Source organism: Neoarius graeffei, chromosome 9 (genome assembly GCF_027579695.1).
Source record: "Neoarius graeffei isolate fNeoGra1 chromosome 9, fNeoGra1.pri, whole genome shotgun sequence".
Lineage (NCBI taxonomy): Eukaryota > Metazoa > Chordata > Actinopteri > Siluriformes > Ariidae > Neoarius > Neoarius graeffei.
In genome coordinates this window covers 37,114,669-37,133,978 of record NC_083577.1, presented here as the reverse complement: position 1 = coordinate 37,133,978, position 19,310 = coordinate 37,114,669, and the positions used below count along the sequence as shown (strand labels likewise).

The 19,310-nt window shown below is 44.8% G+C and overlaps 1 protein-coding gene across 2 annotated transcripts; it reads left to right on the top strand.

Moving 5' to 3' along the window:
* The first annotated feature begins 10,823 nt into the window (after positions 1-10,823).
* Positions 10,824-15,432, top strand: jagn1a (jagunal homolog 1a). 2 transcript variants are annotated; one of them, XM_060928676.1, is made up of 3 exons: positions 10,824-10,922; positions 13,660-13,757; positions 14,661-15,432. In XM_060928676.1, exons 2-3 carry the CDS (start codon positions 13,669-13,671, stop codon positions 15,121-15,123), a joined length of 552 nt encoding a protein of 183 aa, XP_060784659.1. In that variant the 5' UTR covers positions 10,824-10,922; positions 13,660-13,668; the 3' UTR covers positions 15,124-15,432. The 2 variants fall into 2 exon arrangements, with proteins under 2 accessions (XP_060784659.1, XP_060784658.1); XM_060928675.1 differs by lacking the exon at positions 10,824-10,922 and adding an exon at positions 10,933-11,328.
* The last annotated feature ends 3,878 nt before the right edge of the window (positions 15,433-19,310 follow it).

The following is a 19,310-nucleotide window of genomic DNA, read 5'->3' as shown; positions in this document are numbered from 1 at the left end:
TGACCCCACTGGAGAACCTTGGCCCGGGCTTGATGTGGGACGTACAAGAGGCCTGGTGGCCCCGTCCCAGGACCGGGGTCCTGGCGTTGGGCTCGTCGGACAGCCTCCTCAATACCCCAGCGGACAGGGGCCACAATCCGGGACACAGGGATAATAGGCCCGACTTCATTCTCCCTGTTAGTGGCAGAGAACAGTCTGGACAGTGCGTCAGGTTTGGTGTTCTTGGAGCCGGGGCGGTATGAGAGGGTGAAGTCAAACCGACTGAAAAACAGGGCCCACCTAGCCTGTCGAGGGTTCAGTCTCTTGGCTTGCTGGAGGTACTCCAGGTTCTTGTGGTCAGTCCAAACCAGGAATGGATGTTGTGCTCCCTCCAGCCAGTGCCTCCACTCCTCAAGGGCCAGTTTGACCGCTAGCAGTTCTCGATCCCCCACATCGTACCGGGACTCAGCAGGACTCAGGCGGTGGGAGAAGTAAGCGCAGGGGTGCAGCTTTCCTTCCGAACGTTGAGAGAGCACCGCGCCGACACCACTGTCCGAGGCGTCCACCTCCACGATGAATGGTTGGGAGGTGTCCGGGAGAACCAGAATGGGTGCCGTGCAGAAGCGGTCCTTGAGGTCTTTGAACGCCTTTTCTGCCTGAGGAGACCAGCCATAAGATCCACCTGTCCCTTTGGTGAGGTCTGACATGGGTGCTGCCACAGAACTGAAGTTCCTGATGAACTTGCGGTAGAAGTTAGCGAATCCTAAGAACCGCTGAACCTCCTTAACGGACTTGGGAGTAGGCCAATCCCGGACGGCCAGGGTCTTGGCAGGGTCCATTTGGAGTTGGCCTGTCCGTACAATAAATCCCAGAAAGGAGACCTCGGGAACATGAAATTCGCATTTCTGGGCCTTGGCGAACAGATTGTTCTGTAGCAGCCTCTGGAGAACCTGGCGGACATGGTGGCGGTGCTCCTGCACGGTCTTGGAAAAGATAAGGATGTCGTCGAGGTAGACAAAAACGTATAGGTTAATCATGTCCCTTAAGACGTCGTTGATTAGGGCCTGAAAAACAGCTGGTGCGTTGGTGAGTCCGAAGGGCATCACCTGGTATTCGTAGTGCCCAGACGGGGTGTTAAAGGCAGTCTTCCACTCGTCTCCCTGTCGGATACGGATGAGGTGGTATGCGTTCCGTAGGTCCAACTTGGTGAAGACGGTGGCGCCTTGGAGCAGGTCGAAAGCTGTGGACATCAGCGGAAGGGGATATCGGTTGCGCACAGTGATCTTATTCAGGCCCCTGTAATCAATACATGGTCGGAGCCCCCCATCCTTCTTGCCGACAAAGAAGAAGCCGGCTCCAGCAGGTGAAGTGGAGGGTCGAATAAACCCAGAGACCAGGGCATCTTTGAGGTATTCCTCCATGGCCTTGCGTTCTGGCTGAGAGAGTGAAAACAGTCTGCCACGAGGAGGGGTAGTCCCAGGGAGCAAGTCGATGGCACAGTCGTAGGCCCGGTGCGGAGGAAGAACGGCGGCCCTGCTCTTGCTGAATACCTCCTTGAGATCCCAGTACTCTGTGGGAACTTGAGATAACTCGGTGAGATCAGGGGGCTCGGCAGGAGACACAGGAGAGCTAGAGAGCAGACAAGAGGCATGGCATGCAGGGCCCCATTCCACAACCTGGCTTGTTACCCAGTCTATGCGAGGGTTGTGGCGAGTAAGCCAAGGAAGGCCTAGAATAACTGGGAACTCAGGTGAAGGAATCAGGTGCAGGGATATTTCTTCCTTGTGACCTTGAGACTGGAGGAAAACTGGAGAAGTAACTTGGGTGACTCTTCCATCACCTAACGCTTGGCCATCGAGGGCAGACACAGACAGTGGGACTTCAAGAGGTGCAGTCGGAATATTGATGCTTTGGGCGAAGTGAATATCCATAAAGTTCCCAGCCGCCCCTGAGTCTATCAAAGCTTGACAAGAGTGGACAGACTCACCCCAGGAGATGGAGACCGGGATGTAGATTCCTTGGCCAGGGAGTCCGGGAGAGAGGGTAGGCCCCGTCACAACCCTCCCTCGGCTGGACGGGGCGGTCCTTTTCCCAAGAGTTCGGGACATGATGCTCGGAAGTGACCAGGCTTGCCACAGTAGATGCAGCACTTGTCCCTCCTTCTGCGCTCCCTCTCAGATGCGGAGAGGCGAGTACGACCCACTTGCATGGGTTCTGGACAGTCACTGAAGGAGGTAGACGGTCTCCAGGTAGAGGTAGGGAGGCTGGGTTCGCGAGGTGAAGAAGGCAGCATTGCAGGAGGCACTGGAGCAGGAGTGGGAGCTGGATCAGGAGCAGGAACTGGATCAGGAGCAGGAGATGCAGGCAGAGATGTCAGCTGTGCCAGGGTTTTCCCAATTTGCTGAAGCAGTTCCTCGTGGCGAGCGAGGGCCTCACGTTGGCTGGTGAGCGTACGTCCATGAGCGTCCATGGTCGCTCCGAAACGTGTCAAAGCTGCCATAATTCCCTGAAGGTTGGCCGGGTAGACAGTTGAAGCAGCCTCTGCTGAGTCGGTCATGACGGAGTCTTTCTGTTAGGGTTTTGCTGGGATTCGAACCTGGTTCGTTGGTGTGATAATCCAGCAAACCCCCACTAGGCCACCAGGGGGATGACTCAAATGCAGAGGCGTGAGGCGGAAGTAGAAAAAGAATCAAAAGGTTTATTTAAACTATATACACTATATACAGGGCAAAACAAAAGACAAAAAAAAAAACCAAAGAGTATAATCCAAAAGAAAAGCAAAGTGCAAAAATACAAAAGCTAAGAAGATCAAAAAACACAGTACAAAGGAAACTGGAGATAAACATAACAGCACAAAGACTCCGTGACAAGAGGACTGAACTCAGGGGTATAAATAGACAAACTAATTAAGGACACAGGTGAAGATAATTAGGCAATTAACACAAACTCAAAACACAGGAACAGTGGCGGCCTCTAGAGGCCAAAATGAACACGACATGAAAAGGAAATAACAGCGGCCTCTAGAGGCCAAAATAGTCCTAGTCCTAACAATACCTTGTTAACACATCAATTTGTATGTCTTAAAGCATTTGGATATCCTAAGACAACAGAAAATACAATGTTAACACATCCATTTTGCACATCCTATGATATTTGGACCATTAATGCTTCCATGCTGTTGGTTGGTGTCAACATCCCCACCCCTTTCTGATGTAAGGGCTGTGTTGGACTGTATATACAGTGGGGCAAAAAGTATTTAGTCAGTCACCAATTGTGCAAGTTCTCCCACTTAAAAAGATGAGAGAGGCCTGTAATTTTCCTCATAGGTATACCTCAACTATGAGAGACAAAATGAGAAAAAAAATCCAGAAAAAAATCACATTGTCTGATTTTTAAAGAATTTATTTGCAAATTATGGTGGAAAATAAGTATTTGGTCAATAACAAAAGTTCATCTCAGTACTTTGTTATATACCCTTTGTTGGCAATGACAGAGGTCAAACATTTTCTGTAAGTCTTCACAAGGTTTTCACACACTGTTGCTGGTATTTTGGCCCATTCCTCCATGCAGATCTCCTCTAGAGCAGTGATGTTTTGGGGCTGTCGCTGAGCAACACGGACTTTCAACTCCCTCCAAAGATTTTCTATGGGGTTGAGATCTAGAGACTGGCTAGGCCACTCCAAGACCTTGAAATGCTTCTTACAAAGCCACTCCTTTGTTGCCCGGGTGGTGTGTTTGGGATCATTGTCATGCTGAAAGACCCAGCCACGTTTCATCTTCAATGCCCTTGCTGATGGAAGGAGGTTTTCACTCAAAATCTCACGATACATGGCCCCATTCATTCTTTCCTTTACACAGATCAGTCGTCCTGGTCCCTTTGCAGAAAAACAGCCCCAAAGCATGATGTTTCCACCCCCATGCTTCACAGTAGGTATGGTGTTCTTTGGATGCAACTCAGCATTCTTTCTCCTTCAAACACGACAAGTTGAGTTTTTACCAAAAAGTTCTATTTTGGTTTCATCTGACCATATGACATTCTCCCAATCCTCTTCTGGATCATCCAAATGCTCTCTAGCAAACTTCAGACGGGCCTGGACATGTACTGGCTTAAGCAGGGGGACACATCTGGCACTGCAGGATTTGAGTCCCTGGCGGCGTAGTGTGTTACTGATGGTAGCCTTTGTTACTTTGGTCCCAGCTCTCTGCAGGTCATTCACTAGGCCCCTCCATGTGGTTCTGGGATTTTTGCTCACCGTTCTTGTGATCATTTTGACCCCATGGGGTGAGATCTTGCGTGGAGCCCCAGATCGAGGGAGATTATCAGTGGTCTTGTATGTCTTCCATTTTCTAATAATTGCTCCCACAGTTGATTTCTTCACACCAAGCTGTTTACCTATTGCAGATTCAGTCTTCCCAGCCTGGTGCAGGTCTACATTTTTGTTTCTGGTGTCCTTTGACAGCTCTTTGGTCTTGGCCATAGTGGAGTTTGGAGTGTGACTGTTTGAGGTTGTGGACAGGTGTCTTTTATACTGATAACGAGTTCAAACAGGTGCCATTAATACAGGTAACGAGTGGAGGACAGAGGAGCCTCTTAAAGAAGTTGTTACAGGTCTGTGAGAGCCAGAAATCTTGCTTGTTTGTAGGTGACCAAATACTTATTTTACCGAGGAATTTACCAATTAATTCATTAAAAGTCCTACAATGTGATTTCCTGGATTCTTTCCCCCCATTCTGTCTCTCATAGTTGAAGTGTACCTATGATGAAAATTACAGGCCTCTCTCATCTTTTTAAGTGGGAGAACTTGCACAGTTGGTGGCTGACTAAATACTTTTTTGTCCCACTGTATGTCTATGTCATGTGAGCTCTATGTTGTGATCATGTGGGCTCTTGCTTGTGGGTATGTTTGGGCTACGTACCCATCACGTGTCTTCTACACAACTTTGATGTAGTATTTGGGCAGAGGTGGGTAGTAACGTTATGTTTATTCCATTATATGAACTCATGTTGTTGGGTTTTTTTTCCCAATAAACTGTACTTACAGGAGGAGTAGTTTTAATGCATAATACCTTTCACTCTTACGTGTGTACATTTATGATTCTAAAAATGTACTTATGTATACTTTGTTACATTAGACTGCACACTTTTTATTTATTTATTTTTAATTTATTTTTATGACATCAATGACTAAGTATTTGGGACAGTCCGTTTGTGGGGGTAGTTTCTTTGTGCGGGTAATTTTCCACTCTGGCGGCTGAGGAGAACATACCACATTAAAATGAATATGTAAAGCATGCTATTGTAGAGGGTGGCACGGTGGTGTAGTGGTTAGGGCTGTTGCTTCACAGCGAGAAGGTCCAGGTTCAAGCCCCGTGGCTGGCGAGGGCCTTTCTGTGCAGAGTTTGCATGTGGTCTGTGTGGGTTTCCTCCGGGTGCTCCGGTTTCCCCCACAGTGCAAAGACATGCAGGTTAGGTTAACTGGTGACTCTAAATTGACCGTAGGTATGAATGTGAGTGTGAATGGTTGTCTGTGTCTATGTGTCAGCCCTGTGATGACCTGGCGACTTGTCCAGGGTGTACCCCGCCTTTCGCCCGTAGTCAGCTGGGATAGGCTCCAGCTTGCCTGCGACCCTGTAGAACAGGATAAAGCGGCTAGAGATAATGAGATGAAATGAAAAACACTTGACATTATCATAATTAATGCAAACAATAAACATGTCTTATCGTTAGTAATAACTTCTTCTTCTTTAGTGTTCTGCCTGATGGCAGGTCTGGCTCTGACATCCATCAGAGCTTCTATGGAACATTACAGTAGTGGTTTCCTGTTGCCTTCTACTGGATTATTATAGAGGTTTTCTCCTCTCAACTGTTCACACACACACACACACACCTATGGACAATTTAGAGTAGCCAGTTAACCTAACCACATGTTTTTGGACTACGCGGGAGACCGGAGCACCTGGAGGAAACCCATGCAGATACAGGGAGAACATGCAAACTCCACACAGAAAGGCCCCCATCGGCCACTGGGTTTGAACCCAGAACCTTCTTGCTGTGAGGTGACAATGCTAATCACCATGCCACCCCTTAGTAATAACTCCATCCATCCATTTTGGCATATCACTACAGCGACGTGGCTGCTCTGACAGCTTCAGCCATCAAAGTCTCTAGGGAACATTACGGTAGTGGTTTCCTGTTGCCTTCTACTGGATTATTATAGAGGTTTTCTCCTCTCAACCATTCACACACACACACACACACACACACACACACACACCTATAGACAATCTAGAGCCACCAATTAGCCTAACCTGGATGTCTTTGGACTGTGGGGGAAACCGGAGCACCTGGAGAAAACCCACGCAGACATGGGGAGAACATGCAAAGTTCATACAGAAAGGCCCTCATCAACCACTGGGCTCGAACCCAGAACCTTCTTGCTATGAGGCGACAGTGCTAACCACTACACCATCATGCCATCTAGTACTAACTAGCTTTAGCTATTTTATGAGCTTTTGTACAGCCCTGCGACTGACACAAATGATAGAATTTTTTTTCATTCTATTGTCAGAGTATTTGATTTATTCATTGCTGTCGGGATGTAGAAGTGAAATTCAAGAAACATTAAAAATAAAGTTTCTAACCCTGTGTCCGAAATCACTCCCTACTCACTATATAGGGCACTATATAGTGAGAACGCTATTTTGTAGTGCTGTCCGAAACCTTAGTGAGGATTATTTACACCCTATTTATTTACACCACTCAAAGTATCACACAGTGCATCATGAAAAGTAGTGTACAACGATAGTCACTAACCAAAGCAATATATCCCATCATGCATTGCGGTCGAGCTGAAAGAAATCAAATTAAAAGTTTCAAATTTGGTTTAATAAAAGACAGCGGCAAAGAAGAAAGTATTCAGCCTTGATTTAAAAGAACTGAAAGAGGCAGGTACTTTGTATTGATTAATGTGGGAAGTACGCTCAGTATAACATGGATTTATCACAAAAATACATACATATTATTTACCAGCTGGGAGGTCCGTATCGTGAAATACCGTGACCGAGGACTTGAAAATACTGACCAAGGCCTCTGGGCCGAGGTCAGTATTCAAGCTCGAGGTCACGGTATTTCACGATACGGACCGACCTTAAGCTGGTAAATAATATATTTATTTTTTTCTTTACCAAATTCTAACAAAAATTGAGAGTGCCCGAAAGGGAAACCATATAACAAACCTGATTCAGATAGCTCTGGATACTTCTCTGGAAAGGCATGAGCGAGGACGGCTTGTACACCTTGCCATTTTTCTTTGTTGCAGACATGAAAAAGTTGCACAGCAACATGTTTAGTTCTTCGCCAGCTATGCCTTCCACCTTTCGACCTTCATTTAGGTTTCGACAGAATTTCCCAAAGACACTGAGGTCGTAGGTCATCTTTTTTGTTGTATTTTCTCAAGGTCAAGGTCAAGGTAAACTTTATTATCCCCCAGGGGGAAACTCAAGTGGTCCATATTGCACATCTCCTCAAAACATACCAAAGACATATAGACAGACAAACAATAGCCCTTTGCTCCTCAATAAACTGCTGGATTTGCTCGGTTTTAGCAACAGTTACAGGTTTTCGGCTTTCTCCTGAAATGTTTTCTTTTATTTCATCTTCATCAGGGTAGTAAAACTCGTTTTCGCTGTGAACGCTGTCATTATCGCTATCCATACTGTAAAATTAATACTATTATACTGAGAAATGTGAAAATAAATGTTGACAAAAAATTGCTACTATGTTTGTTGTTGTTGTTGTTGTGAACGAGTGAGTCGCCAAAGGTCTGTAACCGGGGTCCGGATTGTAGGATTCCAGACCGCTCGTGAAGCCCTTTTCCACCAAATGCGCATGATTTGATGGAAACCGGACCGCGAAAAAAATGCATTTATTTTTTTCGCGGTCCGGTTTCCATCAAATCCTGCACTCTGACTGGCTGGTGAGCAGGTCCGTATCCTACGGTACAGACCCCAGTTACGGACCCCGGTTATGGACCTCTGGTGACTCGCTCATTCACAACAACAAACATAGTAGCATTTTTTGTCAACATTTATCTTTTTTTATGAGATTTATTTATAAGATTATCAAAAATCTTATACATTTTTGGCAGCATTTCTCAGGAGAATAGCATTAATTTTGCAGCATGAGATAGCGATAATGACAGTCTTCACAGCGAAAGTGAGTTTTACTACCCTGAGGAAGAAGAAATAAAAGAAAACATTTCAGGAGAAAGCTAAAAACCTGTAACTGTTGCTAACGCCGAGCAAAAACATGGCTGAATCCTGAATGACTCAATTTTGTATAAATAGGGGACTACATAGGCGGCAAAATGTAGTTTTTTTCCTGCCATGGAAGTGCACTTATATACCAAGAAGGAGGCCATTTGCATTGCAGCCGTGCATGAGGATTCAAAATGGCAGCTCGGCTCGGTTTTCCCTTTTGGGTGCTCTCGTTTTCTGTTAGAATTTGGTAAAGAAAAAAAATATTATTTACCAGCTTAAGGTCGGTCTGTATGGTGAAATACCATGACCTCGGCCTTGAATACTGACCTCGGCCCAGAGGGCCTCGCTCAGTACTTTCAAGACCTCGGTCACGGTATTTCACGATACGGACCTCCCAGCTGGTAAATAACATAGGTATTTATTTATTATTTTGAAAACCCACCAGCTGCCTGATCTGGCATGTTTTAATTGTGCAACAGTAATGACTTAAATACCAGCGTGACGGATTAGTGTCCGAAAGCATTTTTTTTTTTAACCAATGAGCTCACTATATAGTCCTCTATATAGTAATTCCCTATATAGGGAGTAGGGAGTATTGAACGAGTGAGCGATTTCGGACACAGGGTAAAATAAATTGGGCGGCACGGTGGTGTAAGTGGTTAGCACGGTCGCATCACAGCAAGAAGGTTCTGGGTTCGAGCCCCGTGGCCGGCGAGGGCCTTTCTGTGTGGAGTTTGCATGTTCTTCCCGTGTCCGTGTGGGTTTCCTCCGGGTGCTCCGGTTTCCCCCACAGTCCAAAGACATGTGGTTAGGTTAATATGGGACGGCTTTGGGCTGAGATGCCCTTGAGCGAGGCACCTAACTCCCAACTGCTCCCTGGGCGCTGTTAGCATGGCTGCCCACTGCTCTGGGTGTGTGTGTGTGTGTGTGTGTGTGTGTGTTCACTGCTTCAGATGGGTTAAAGGTGGGGTATGAGATTTTGGAATAACGGTTCCCGCAAGCCATATTTTGAAAAGAAACATGCCCGCCCTCGCCATGCTCCCACCCCCCGCGTCTCCACCCCTCCTCCCCCTTATAAAGCCTGAGAAAATCAGCCTTTATAATGGGTGTCTATTGCATTACACACCAGTGAAGCAGAGTGTAGAGAGCTTGGAAAAATAGCTCAAACTTTCTCATTTAAACTGTGTTTTCAGCCCCAATTTTCACTCCACACACATAATTTTCTCAAAAGTAGTAGCCACACTTGTCCTGATTCACACAATGTGTCTACCTGAGCGATAGGATTTACAGTTTTTGAATGAGAAGCCTGAAAGTGAAGAGAGGACAGACGCGCAAGCCACATAGACTGCCATTATAAACTTGGCAGAAAAGTCACTCGTTTTTAACTTGCTCTAGTGACCTCATTTTTTGCACTACAGACAAAAGAATTACATCAGTGTGTTCAGGAGATCATTGTGGCACTCACTGTGAAAGAATTTTGTGAATATCTCCTTCCATTTTCGTGTAACTCCCCGTTGTTTGGAGGGAGCGCACTGAGAAAATCCTGCGCTCTGTGTGACACTCTGCTCGCTCTCACACACACACACAGAAGGGACGGGCTGCTCGCGGGCTTCAGTCTGATTGACGTGTCAGTATCCAATCATTTTGAGGTGGTACCTCGATATGATTGGATGGTGTTTTTCCTTTATTTTACACTGTAGACTGGATTAAAATCAGGGGAGGTCCTGGGGGCAGTCTGACCGGGCAGCCACCTGGGGCGGCATCGCGGGGGGGGGGGGGGGGGGGGCATCACGAGCGCGGGCACGAAAAAAAAAAACGGTCCCAAAAAAAAGGTCCCCCCAAAAAAACCCCGAAAAAAAAACAAGACGGGTGGGGTGTGTGTGTGTGTGTCTGTGTGTGTCTGTGTGTGTGTGTGTGTGTGTGTGTGTGAACATTTTGGGAAGCCCAATACCAAAGTTGCGCAGGTGACGTCATCAGTGTATGTGTGTGCCTAACTTGTCGTAGCTCCATAATATGCACAATCCCGCCAGCGGAACGTTGTACTAGTCATCAAAAAGACTTTATTACCATAGTACTACACTATTATGACATTACACAGAGTCTTAAATAATACATTACGACTTGATCATTGCCATTCTGGTAACAGCAAATTTATAACGGGCCGTGTCCGCGACGTACAACACACGACGAGAAATGTTTAAACGACCATGTAAAGCTGTTAACATCCTGTTGGCTAATACAGAGTTCAACGCCGGGGGGGGGGGGGGGGGGGGGGGGGGGGCACGAGTGCCAGCAGGGTGTTTCGCCCGGGGAGTAAATCGCTCTAGGATCGCCACTGATTAAAATATTTCGTTTTTGGGTCAAACCTTCTATTGTACTGCTTGCAACATGGGTGTGAGGAGCTTTTCAAGCAATATGGTAAAAAATACTCCTGAAAAAAATCTCATACCCCACCTTTAAATGCAGAGAGGAATTTCACAAGTGTGTGATGAATAAAGTTGTGCCTACGTTATGATCCAATCGGCGTACCATACTGCGCTTCAATTTGAGGGCGGAGAAAGAAAATCGTGCTACGCATGCGCAGGTCTGTAGGCTGCCATAGACAGGAACGTTATTGTGTAGCGCTTTGTCGCATATAAATAAAAATAAAACCTCTTTTGCGTCAGCACTTCAACTAGCCGACAGTAAGTATATTGTATTCGCTTTTTACTCATGTGAGCGCTTGTTAAAAACATACATGATATCATAAAAACAGGAAGAAGGGAGAGAAACAGCCGTTTAAATCGCTCAGCAGGTGAAGCCTGGGATCAGTGAGTCACTGACATCAGCAGCGCTCGAGCTGTTCTGGGTACAGTGAGGCTACAAACTGGCTGTGATCTGGAATAAAGATTAATCAGAACCTTATCATTAACTTTTTTTTTAAAATAATGATGCTTTCCCAGCAAAAGAAGTGCATATAGGCGACTGATATTAAAACCACTCGAGCTCCATCATGTTCTGCTGCACTGCTGTGTCATTAAAATCCCAGGCTCGCCTTGACCCAGTGATGGAGGCCTTACTGATGATACAAGTTTTTATATGAAGCATTTTGTAAGTGATTTGGTGATTTTTTTTTTCCCCCAATTCAGTAATCTCTTTGGAATAAATAACCTCATGTACTGTCTTTTAATCTTCATATTACATAGCGTCATCCTCATAAACCACACAGTATTGGATGCATTTAAATGTTGTTGCTATACACACACACATATATATACAGTGGTGCTTGAAAGTTTGTGAACCCTTTAGAATTTTCTATATTTCTGCATAAATATGACCTAAAACAACATCAGATTTTCACACAAGTCTTAAAAGTAGACAAAGAGAATCCAGTTAAACACATCAGACAAAAATATTATACTTGATCATTTACTTCTTATCTCATCTCATTATCTCTAGCCGCTTTATCCTGTTCTACAGGGTCGCAGGCGAGCTGGAGCCTATCCCAGCTGACTACAGGCGAAAGGTGGGGTACACCCTGGACAAGTCGCCAGGTCATCACAGGTCTGACACATAGACACAGACAACCATTCACACTCACATTCACACCTACGCTCAATTTAGAGTCACCAGTTAACCTAACCTGCATGTCTTTGGACTGTGGGGGAAACCGGAGCACCCGGAGAAAACCCACGCGGACACGGGGAGAACATGCAAACTCCGCACAGAAAGGCCCTCGCCGGCCACGGGGCTCGAACCCAGGACCTTCTTGCTGTGAGACGACGGCGCTAACCACTACACCACCGTGCCGCCCTGATCATTTACTTATTGAGGAAAATGATCCAATATTACATATCCGTGAGTGGCAAAAATATGTGAACCTCTAGGATTAGCAGTGTGAAATTAGAGTCAGGTGTTTTCAATCAATAGGATGACAATCAGGTGGGAGTGGGCACCCTGTTTTATTTAAAGAACAGGGATCTATCAAAGTCTGATCTTCACAACACATGTTTGTGGAAGTGTATCATGGCAAGAACAAAGGAAATTTCTGAGGACCTCAGAAACAGTGTTGTTGATGCTCATCAGGCTGGAAAAGGTGACAAAACCATCTCTAAAGAGTTTGGACTCCACCAATCCACAGTCAGACAGATTATGTAGAAATGGAGGAAATTCAAGACCATTGTTACCCTCCCCAGGAGTGGTCGACCAACAAAGATCACTCCAAGAGCAAGGCGTGTATTAGTCGGCGAGGTCACAAAGGACCCCAGGGTAAGCAACTGAAGGCCTCTCTCACATTGGCTAATGTTCATGAGTCCACCATCAGGAGAACACTGAACAACAATGGTGTGCATGGCAGGGTTGCAAGGAGAAAGCCACTGCTCTCCAAAAAGAACATTGCTGCTCGTCTGCAGTTTGCTAAAGATCACATGGACAGGCCAGAAGGCTATTGGAAAAATGTTTTGTGGACGGATGAGACCAGAATAGAGCTTTTTGGTTTAAATGAGAAGCGTTATGTTTGAAGAAAGGAAAACACTGCATTCCAGTATAAGAACCTTATCCCATCTGTGAAACGTGGTGGTGGTAGTATCATGGTTTGGGCCTGTTTTGCTGCATCTGGGCCAGGACGGCTTGCCGTCATTGATGGAACAATGAATTCTGAATTATAGCAGCGAATTCTAAAGGAAAATGTCAGGACATCTGTCCATGAACTGAATCTCAAGAGAAGGTGGGTCATGTAGCAAGACAACGACCCTAAGCACACAAGTCGTTCTACCAAAGAATGGTTAAAGAAGAATAAAGTTAATGTTTTGGAATGGCCAAGTCATAAAGTCCTGACCTTAATCCAATGGAAATGTTGTGGAAGGACCTGAAGCGAGCAGTTCATGTGAGGAAACCCACCAGCATCCCAGAGCTGAAGCTGTTCTGTACGGAGGAACGGGCTAAAATTCCTCCAAGCTGGTGTGCAGGACTGATCAACAGTTACCGCAAACGTTTAGTTGCAGTTATTGCTGCACAAGGGGCTCACACCAGATACTGAAAGCAAAGGTTCACATACTTTTGCCACTCACAGATATGTAATATTGGATCATTTTCCTCAATAAATAAATGATCAAGTATAATATTTTTGAATGATTTGTTTAACTGGGTTCTCTTTATCTACTTTCAGGGCTTGTGTGAAAATCATCTGATTATGTTTTAGGTCGTAATTATGCAGAAATATAGAAAATTCTAAAGGGTTCACAAACTTTCAAGCATCACTGTACATTTGCGGTACAGTCAGTATACAACTTTCGTATACAGTATACAGCTGTATACTTTCTGTAGTTAGATTTTAGCTCATGAGCCAATATAGACTGCTCATGCATATTGTTGCTCTGTTTATCATTCACTGACCTGTATGTTCTCATTTTGAGGCTGATGGTAAATGTCCTCCTCACACAGGAGTTAGTCATGACCTCACGTGCCGGCCCAAGAACTGCCAGGACTGATGGGAGTGACTTCAAGCATAGAGAGAAAGTGGCTCCTCATTATCAGATGAGGTAGTATCTTAAGCAGTAAATCCTCGCTGCCCATCCATGTTTTGTCATTAAAGGAGATACGCAGAACCTTTTATTTTTAAATAAATTTGAGTGGATAGTATCTCCATCCTTGACTCTTGTATGCTGCATAAATGGGAATAAAAAAAAAATATATATATATATTTTTGAGAGTTAAAATCGACCGCAAAGTTGGCATTGGAGCTGCCCCGCTGAGCCAGCCAGCCCTGAGTGCGTGACATCACAGCGGTAACCGGTTTTAAGCCCGAGGCCTTTTACAGCTATAGACCAAAGTCATATAAATAATAATTTATGGTGAAAGTAAGAAACACCGTTACCGACTTGCTCAACTAAGACTGATTTGACTTCATTGATTGTGGGTTGACTCTCATTAAAACAGGATGGGTGTTATAACTTATGCAGCATACATGTACATGCATGCATTTTCACTGATAAAACGTCAAAGGCTAATTAAATAATCAGAAGAACTGAGACAATCACATTCTGAAGCAAATTAAATCATCTTATACCGGTAACTTAAACACACAATACAGGTTACATGTATTAATCTAAATGCAGATAAACAACGAGCATTGTTTTTGTTATGTAGCCAAATGAGAGCGTCGCGTCTTACCTGTCTGTGTTCTCGCTTTTGAAGACCGAGCTTGTGGCCGATTTGTTTCAAAACAATCGGCCACAAATCAGCAAACGTTATATGAATAGTACAGTGTCTTAAATGATGTCTGAGTATCTCAGAAAATCTGTGGAAAGACGGAAACGTACAATAGGTTCCCTGAGATTTTGATGCCTTTGAATAGAGTGAATGAATATTTATTAATTTAGCGTTTACAAACGGCCAGCTCATCTTTTCCATCTGTCCTCTAACTTGACCCCTCTGTGTTGCAGTGCTTCCTTAAAGTCTGAGATCAAGAAGCTGACCATAGTGCATCTCGTTATATGGTTACTCATTGCTTCCCAGGTGACAGTTGCCCACTTTAAGCTGTTCTCCCATGATGTAGTGGCCATGCCCTATCAGTGGGAGTACCCATACCTCCTCAGCCTGCTGCCCTCACTGCTGTCTAGCATGGCCATGCCCAGGAACAACATCAGCTACCTGGTGATCTCCATGATCAGTGCTGGCCTATTTTCTGTGGCTCCACTCATTTTCGGTGCCATGGAGATGTTCCCGGTGGCACAGCAGCTGTACCGACATGGCAAGGCTTACCGATTTATCTTTGGCTTCTCGGCAGTGTCAGTGATGTACCTGCTGATGGTGATCGCCATTCAGGTGCATGCAGGGCAAATTTACTACAGCAAGAAGCTACTGGATGCCTGGTTTGACTCCACACAGGAAAAAAAGAAAAAATAAAGAGACTTTTGTTGAACTGTTTACAAGTCATACTGTTGTACATTACTCACAGGTTTGACATGCATGGAATTAGTAGAAAGGATCAAACGTACATAAAACTGGGCTTTGTTTATTCTTTACGTCGTGGCCACTATCACAATATATTTAGACATTCATTTCAGAAAGGACATTATAAATGATACTTCTGTTGAGTGAAGCACCTCTGACGGTCAGCTGTAATTTATGTATAGACGTACATTGTTTTATTACACCATCTGCTTTTTAATTCACTGGTATTTTTATGCTGTCGCAATAAAAAGGTTTAAAATAGTCATTGTATTGTGTTTCAAATGACTGATACTGTGTGCATGTGTTATCAGATTAATTGCTATTAATTAAACAGGCCTGCTGTATATAATGCCAGGGCTTGGGACAAAATGTGGTATGGACTACGGACAGCTGACCTCATCTCATCTCATTATCTCTAGCCGCTTTATCCTTCTACAGGGTCGCAGGCAAGCTGGAGCCTATCCCAGCTGACTACGGGCGAAAGGCGGGGTACGCCCTGGACAAGTCGCCAGGTCATCACAGGGCTGACACATAGACACAGACAACCATTCATACTCACATTCACACCTACGGTCAATTTAGAGTCACCGGTTAACCTAACCTGCATGTCTTTGGACTGTGGGGGAAACCGGAGCACCCGGAGGAAACCCACGCGGACACGGGGAGAACATGCAAACTCCACACAGAAAGGCCCTCGACGGCCCCGGGGCTCAAACCCAGGACCTTCTTGCTGTGAGGCGACAGCGCTAACCACTACACCACCGTGCCGCCCAGACAGCTGACCTGGTTTTCCTTTCTGTAATGGCAGAACTGCCACTAAGCACCATTTCCAGAAAAACGCTGCCTCTTTAATCCATGCACCTAGTGATCATTAAGCACTAGATGGCACTGGTGAGTTTAACAAGTGGAAACTATTGGACTACTAGATTATGCAATATAGACTCACTGGCCACTTTAATAGGATCACTTGTACACCAGGGCCATATTCACAAACCTTCTGAGAATACTCCGAGAGCTCCTAACGTAGCCTAAAAATGTCTAGCAAGGAGTCATAGTGTAGGAGTGATTAAGGAAGATGCTCAGAGCAACTCTGAACAAGGAAGGGACAAAAGCTTACCTTAGCGAGGAGGTGTGTTTGTTGCTAGGATCAACCAATTACATTCTTTTAAAAGGAGTGATTGTTTGATCAACAAAATAAAAAAAATTTAAATGTACATAGAATGGACTGTGAAATCGATCATAAAATTTAGTCTCTAAGACATGTAATTCCATTATCTGTAGCCACTTATCCTGTCCTACAGGGTCGCGGGCAAGCTGAAGCCTATCCCAGCTGACTATGGGCGAGAGGCGGGGTACACCCTGGACAAGTCGCCAGATCATCTCAGGGCTGACACATCGATACAAACAACTATTCACATTCACACCTACGGTCAATTTAGAGCCACCAATTAACCTAACCTGCATGTCTTTGGACTGTGGGGGAAACCGGAGGAAACCCACGCAGACACGGGGAGAACATACAAACTCCACACAGAAAGGCCCCCGTCGGCCGCTGGGCTCAAACCCAGGACCTTCTTGCTGTGAGGCGACAGTGCTAACCACTACACCACCTGTTGTAATTATGAATAGTTTGTATGTTTTATCTGTAACCGCTTATCCTGTGTCGGGTCGCGGGGGCAAGCTGGAGCCTATCCCAACTGATCATGGGCGAGAGGCAGGGTACACCCTGGACAAGTCGCCAGCTCATTGCAGGGCTGGCACACACATAGAGACACAACCAACCATTCACACTCACGGTCAATTTAGAGCCACCAATTAACCTAACCTGCATGTCTTTGGACTGTAGGAGGAAACCCACGCAGACACGGGGAGAACATACAAACTCCACACAGAAAGGCCCTCGTCGGACGCTGGGTTCGAACCCAGAACCTTCTTGCTGTGAGGCGACAGTGCTAACCACTACACCACCATGCCACCCACATGTTGTAATTATGAATAGTGTTTAATGTAATGAAATCTGCTGAATAAATTCAAAGGGTTTCCAGTCATTTCGCACAAGTCTTTTAGCACAACTCTAAAGTCATTTTGCGCAATTGTTGTAAACAACCCTGAAGATGCCATAGTGTCAAGTGTTTGGGTATAAAAATAAGCCTGATCACTGAAGTCGTGAACACACACACACACACACACACAGTGAATACACTCACCCAGACTTTGGGAGCATCTTGCTGTCCATAAACTCCATCTCAGGCCACTTTTTGTTTTTGTTAATTTTGCATTTTCCCTTGTATCTTTATGTGACATTCTTTTCTTTGGTTTTATTCACTGAAAAAAGTGATCTTTTTAGACAAGTTTCGCATTGCAATGGCAATGGGATTGTTTAGTACCTGTGTCAGTACTGTATACAGTGCCTTGCAAAAGTATTCGTACTCCTTGAACTTTTTCACATTTTTCCACCTTACAACCACGAACTTAAAAGTTTTTTATTGAGATTTTATGTGATAGACCAACACAGAGTAGCACATAATTGTGAAGTGAAACGAAAATGATAAATGGTCTTCAAAATTTTAAACAAATAAAAATCTGAAAAACATGGTGTGCATTAGTATTCAGCCCCCCCTGCGTCAATACTTTGTAGAGCCACCTTTTGCTGCAATTACAGCTGCAAGTCTTTTGTGGTATGTCTCTACCAGCTTTGCACATCTAGACACTGAAACTTTTGCCCATTCTTCTTTGCAAAATAGCTCAAGCTCAGCCAGATTGGATGGAGAGCGTCTGTGAACAGCAATTTTCAAGTCTTGCCACAGATGCTCAATGGGATTTAGGTCTGGACTTTGACTGGGCCATTCTAACACATGAATATTCTTTGATCTAAACCATTCCATTGTAGCTCTGGCCAGGATTGCCCTGTATTTAGCTCCATCCATCTTCCCATCAACTCTGACCAGCTTCCCTGTCCCTGCTGAAGAAAAGCATCCCCATAGCATGATGCTGCCACCACCATGTTTCACAGTGGGGATGGTGTGTGCAGGGTGATGAGCAGTGTTAGTTTTCCGCCACACATAGCGCTTTGCGTTTAGGCCAAAAAGTTCAACTTTGGTCTCATCTGACCAAAGCACCTTCTTCCACATGTTTGCTGTGTCCCCTACATGGCTTCTTATGCCTGTCTTTCAACAATGGCTTTCTTCTTGCCACTCTTCCAAAAAGGCCAGATTTGTGGAGTGTACGACTTATAGTTGTCCTGTGCACAGATTCTCCCACCTGAGCTGTGGATTTCTGCAGCTCCTCCAGAGTGATCATGGGCCTCTTGGCTGCTTCTCTGACCGGTGCTCTCCTTGCTCGCTCTGTCAGTTTAGGTGGACGGCCATGTCTTGGTAGGCTTGCAGTTGTGCCATACTTTTTCCATTTTTGAATGATGGATTGAACAGTGCTTCTTGAGATGTTCAGAGCTTGGGATATTTTTTTATAACCTAACCCTGCTTTAAACTTCTCCAGAACTTTATCCCTGACCTGTCTGGTGAGTTCTTTGTTCTTCATGATGCTGTTTGTTCTTCAGTGTTCTCTAACAAACCACTGAGGCCTTCACAGAACAAGTGCATTTATGCTGAGAGTAAATTACACACAGTAGGACTCTATTAACTAATTAGATGACTTCTGAAGGTAATTGATTGCACTGGATTGTATTTAGAGGCATCAGAGTACAGGGGGGTGAATACTAATGCACACCACATTTTTCAGATTTTTATTTGTTTAAAATTTTGAAGACCATTTATCATTTTTGTTTCACTTCACAATTATGTGCTACTCTGTGTTGGTCTATCACATAAAATCTCAATAAAAAACTTTTAAGTTCGTGGCTGTAAGGTGGAAAAATGTGAAAAAGTTCAAGGGGTATGAATACTTTTTCAAGGCACTGTATGTGTTAACTAACTGAGTGAGATTTAAACTTAATAAATGTGAAGTTTGTTGATTCATGGATTTTGCTGCCAGTAAAAATCACATGGTTACAGAAATTTTCTGATTAGATTTTTAGAATTAGAAGCCTTTATTTGTCATATACACGTTACAAACCTGGAAGTCAACGATAGCTGGACTGGTTTACTGTGTTAAATTGTTTGGAGGGAGGATTGGTGACGAAC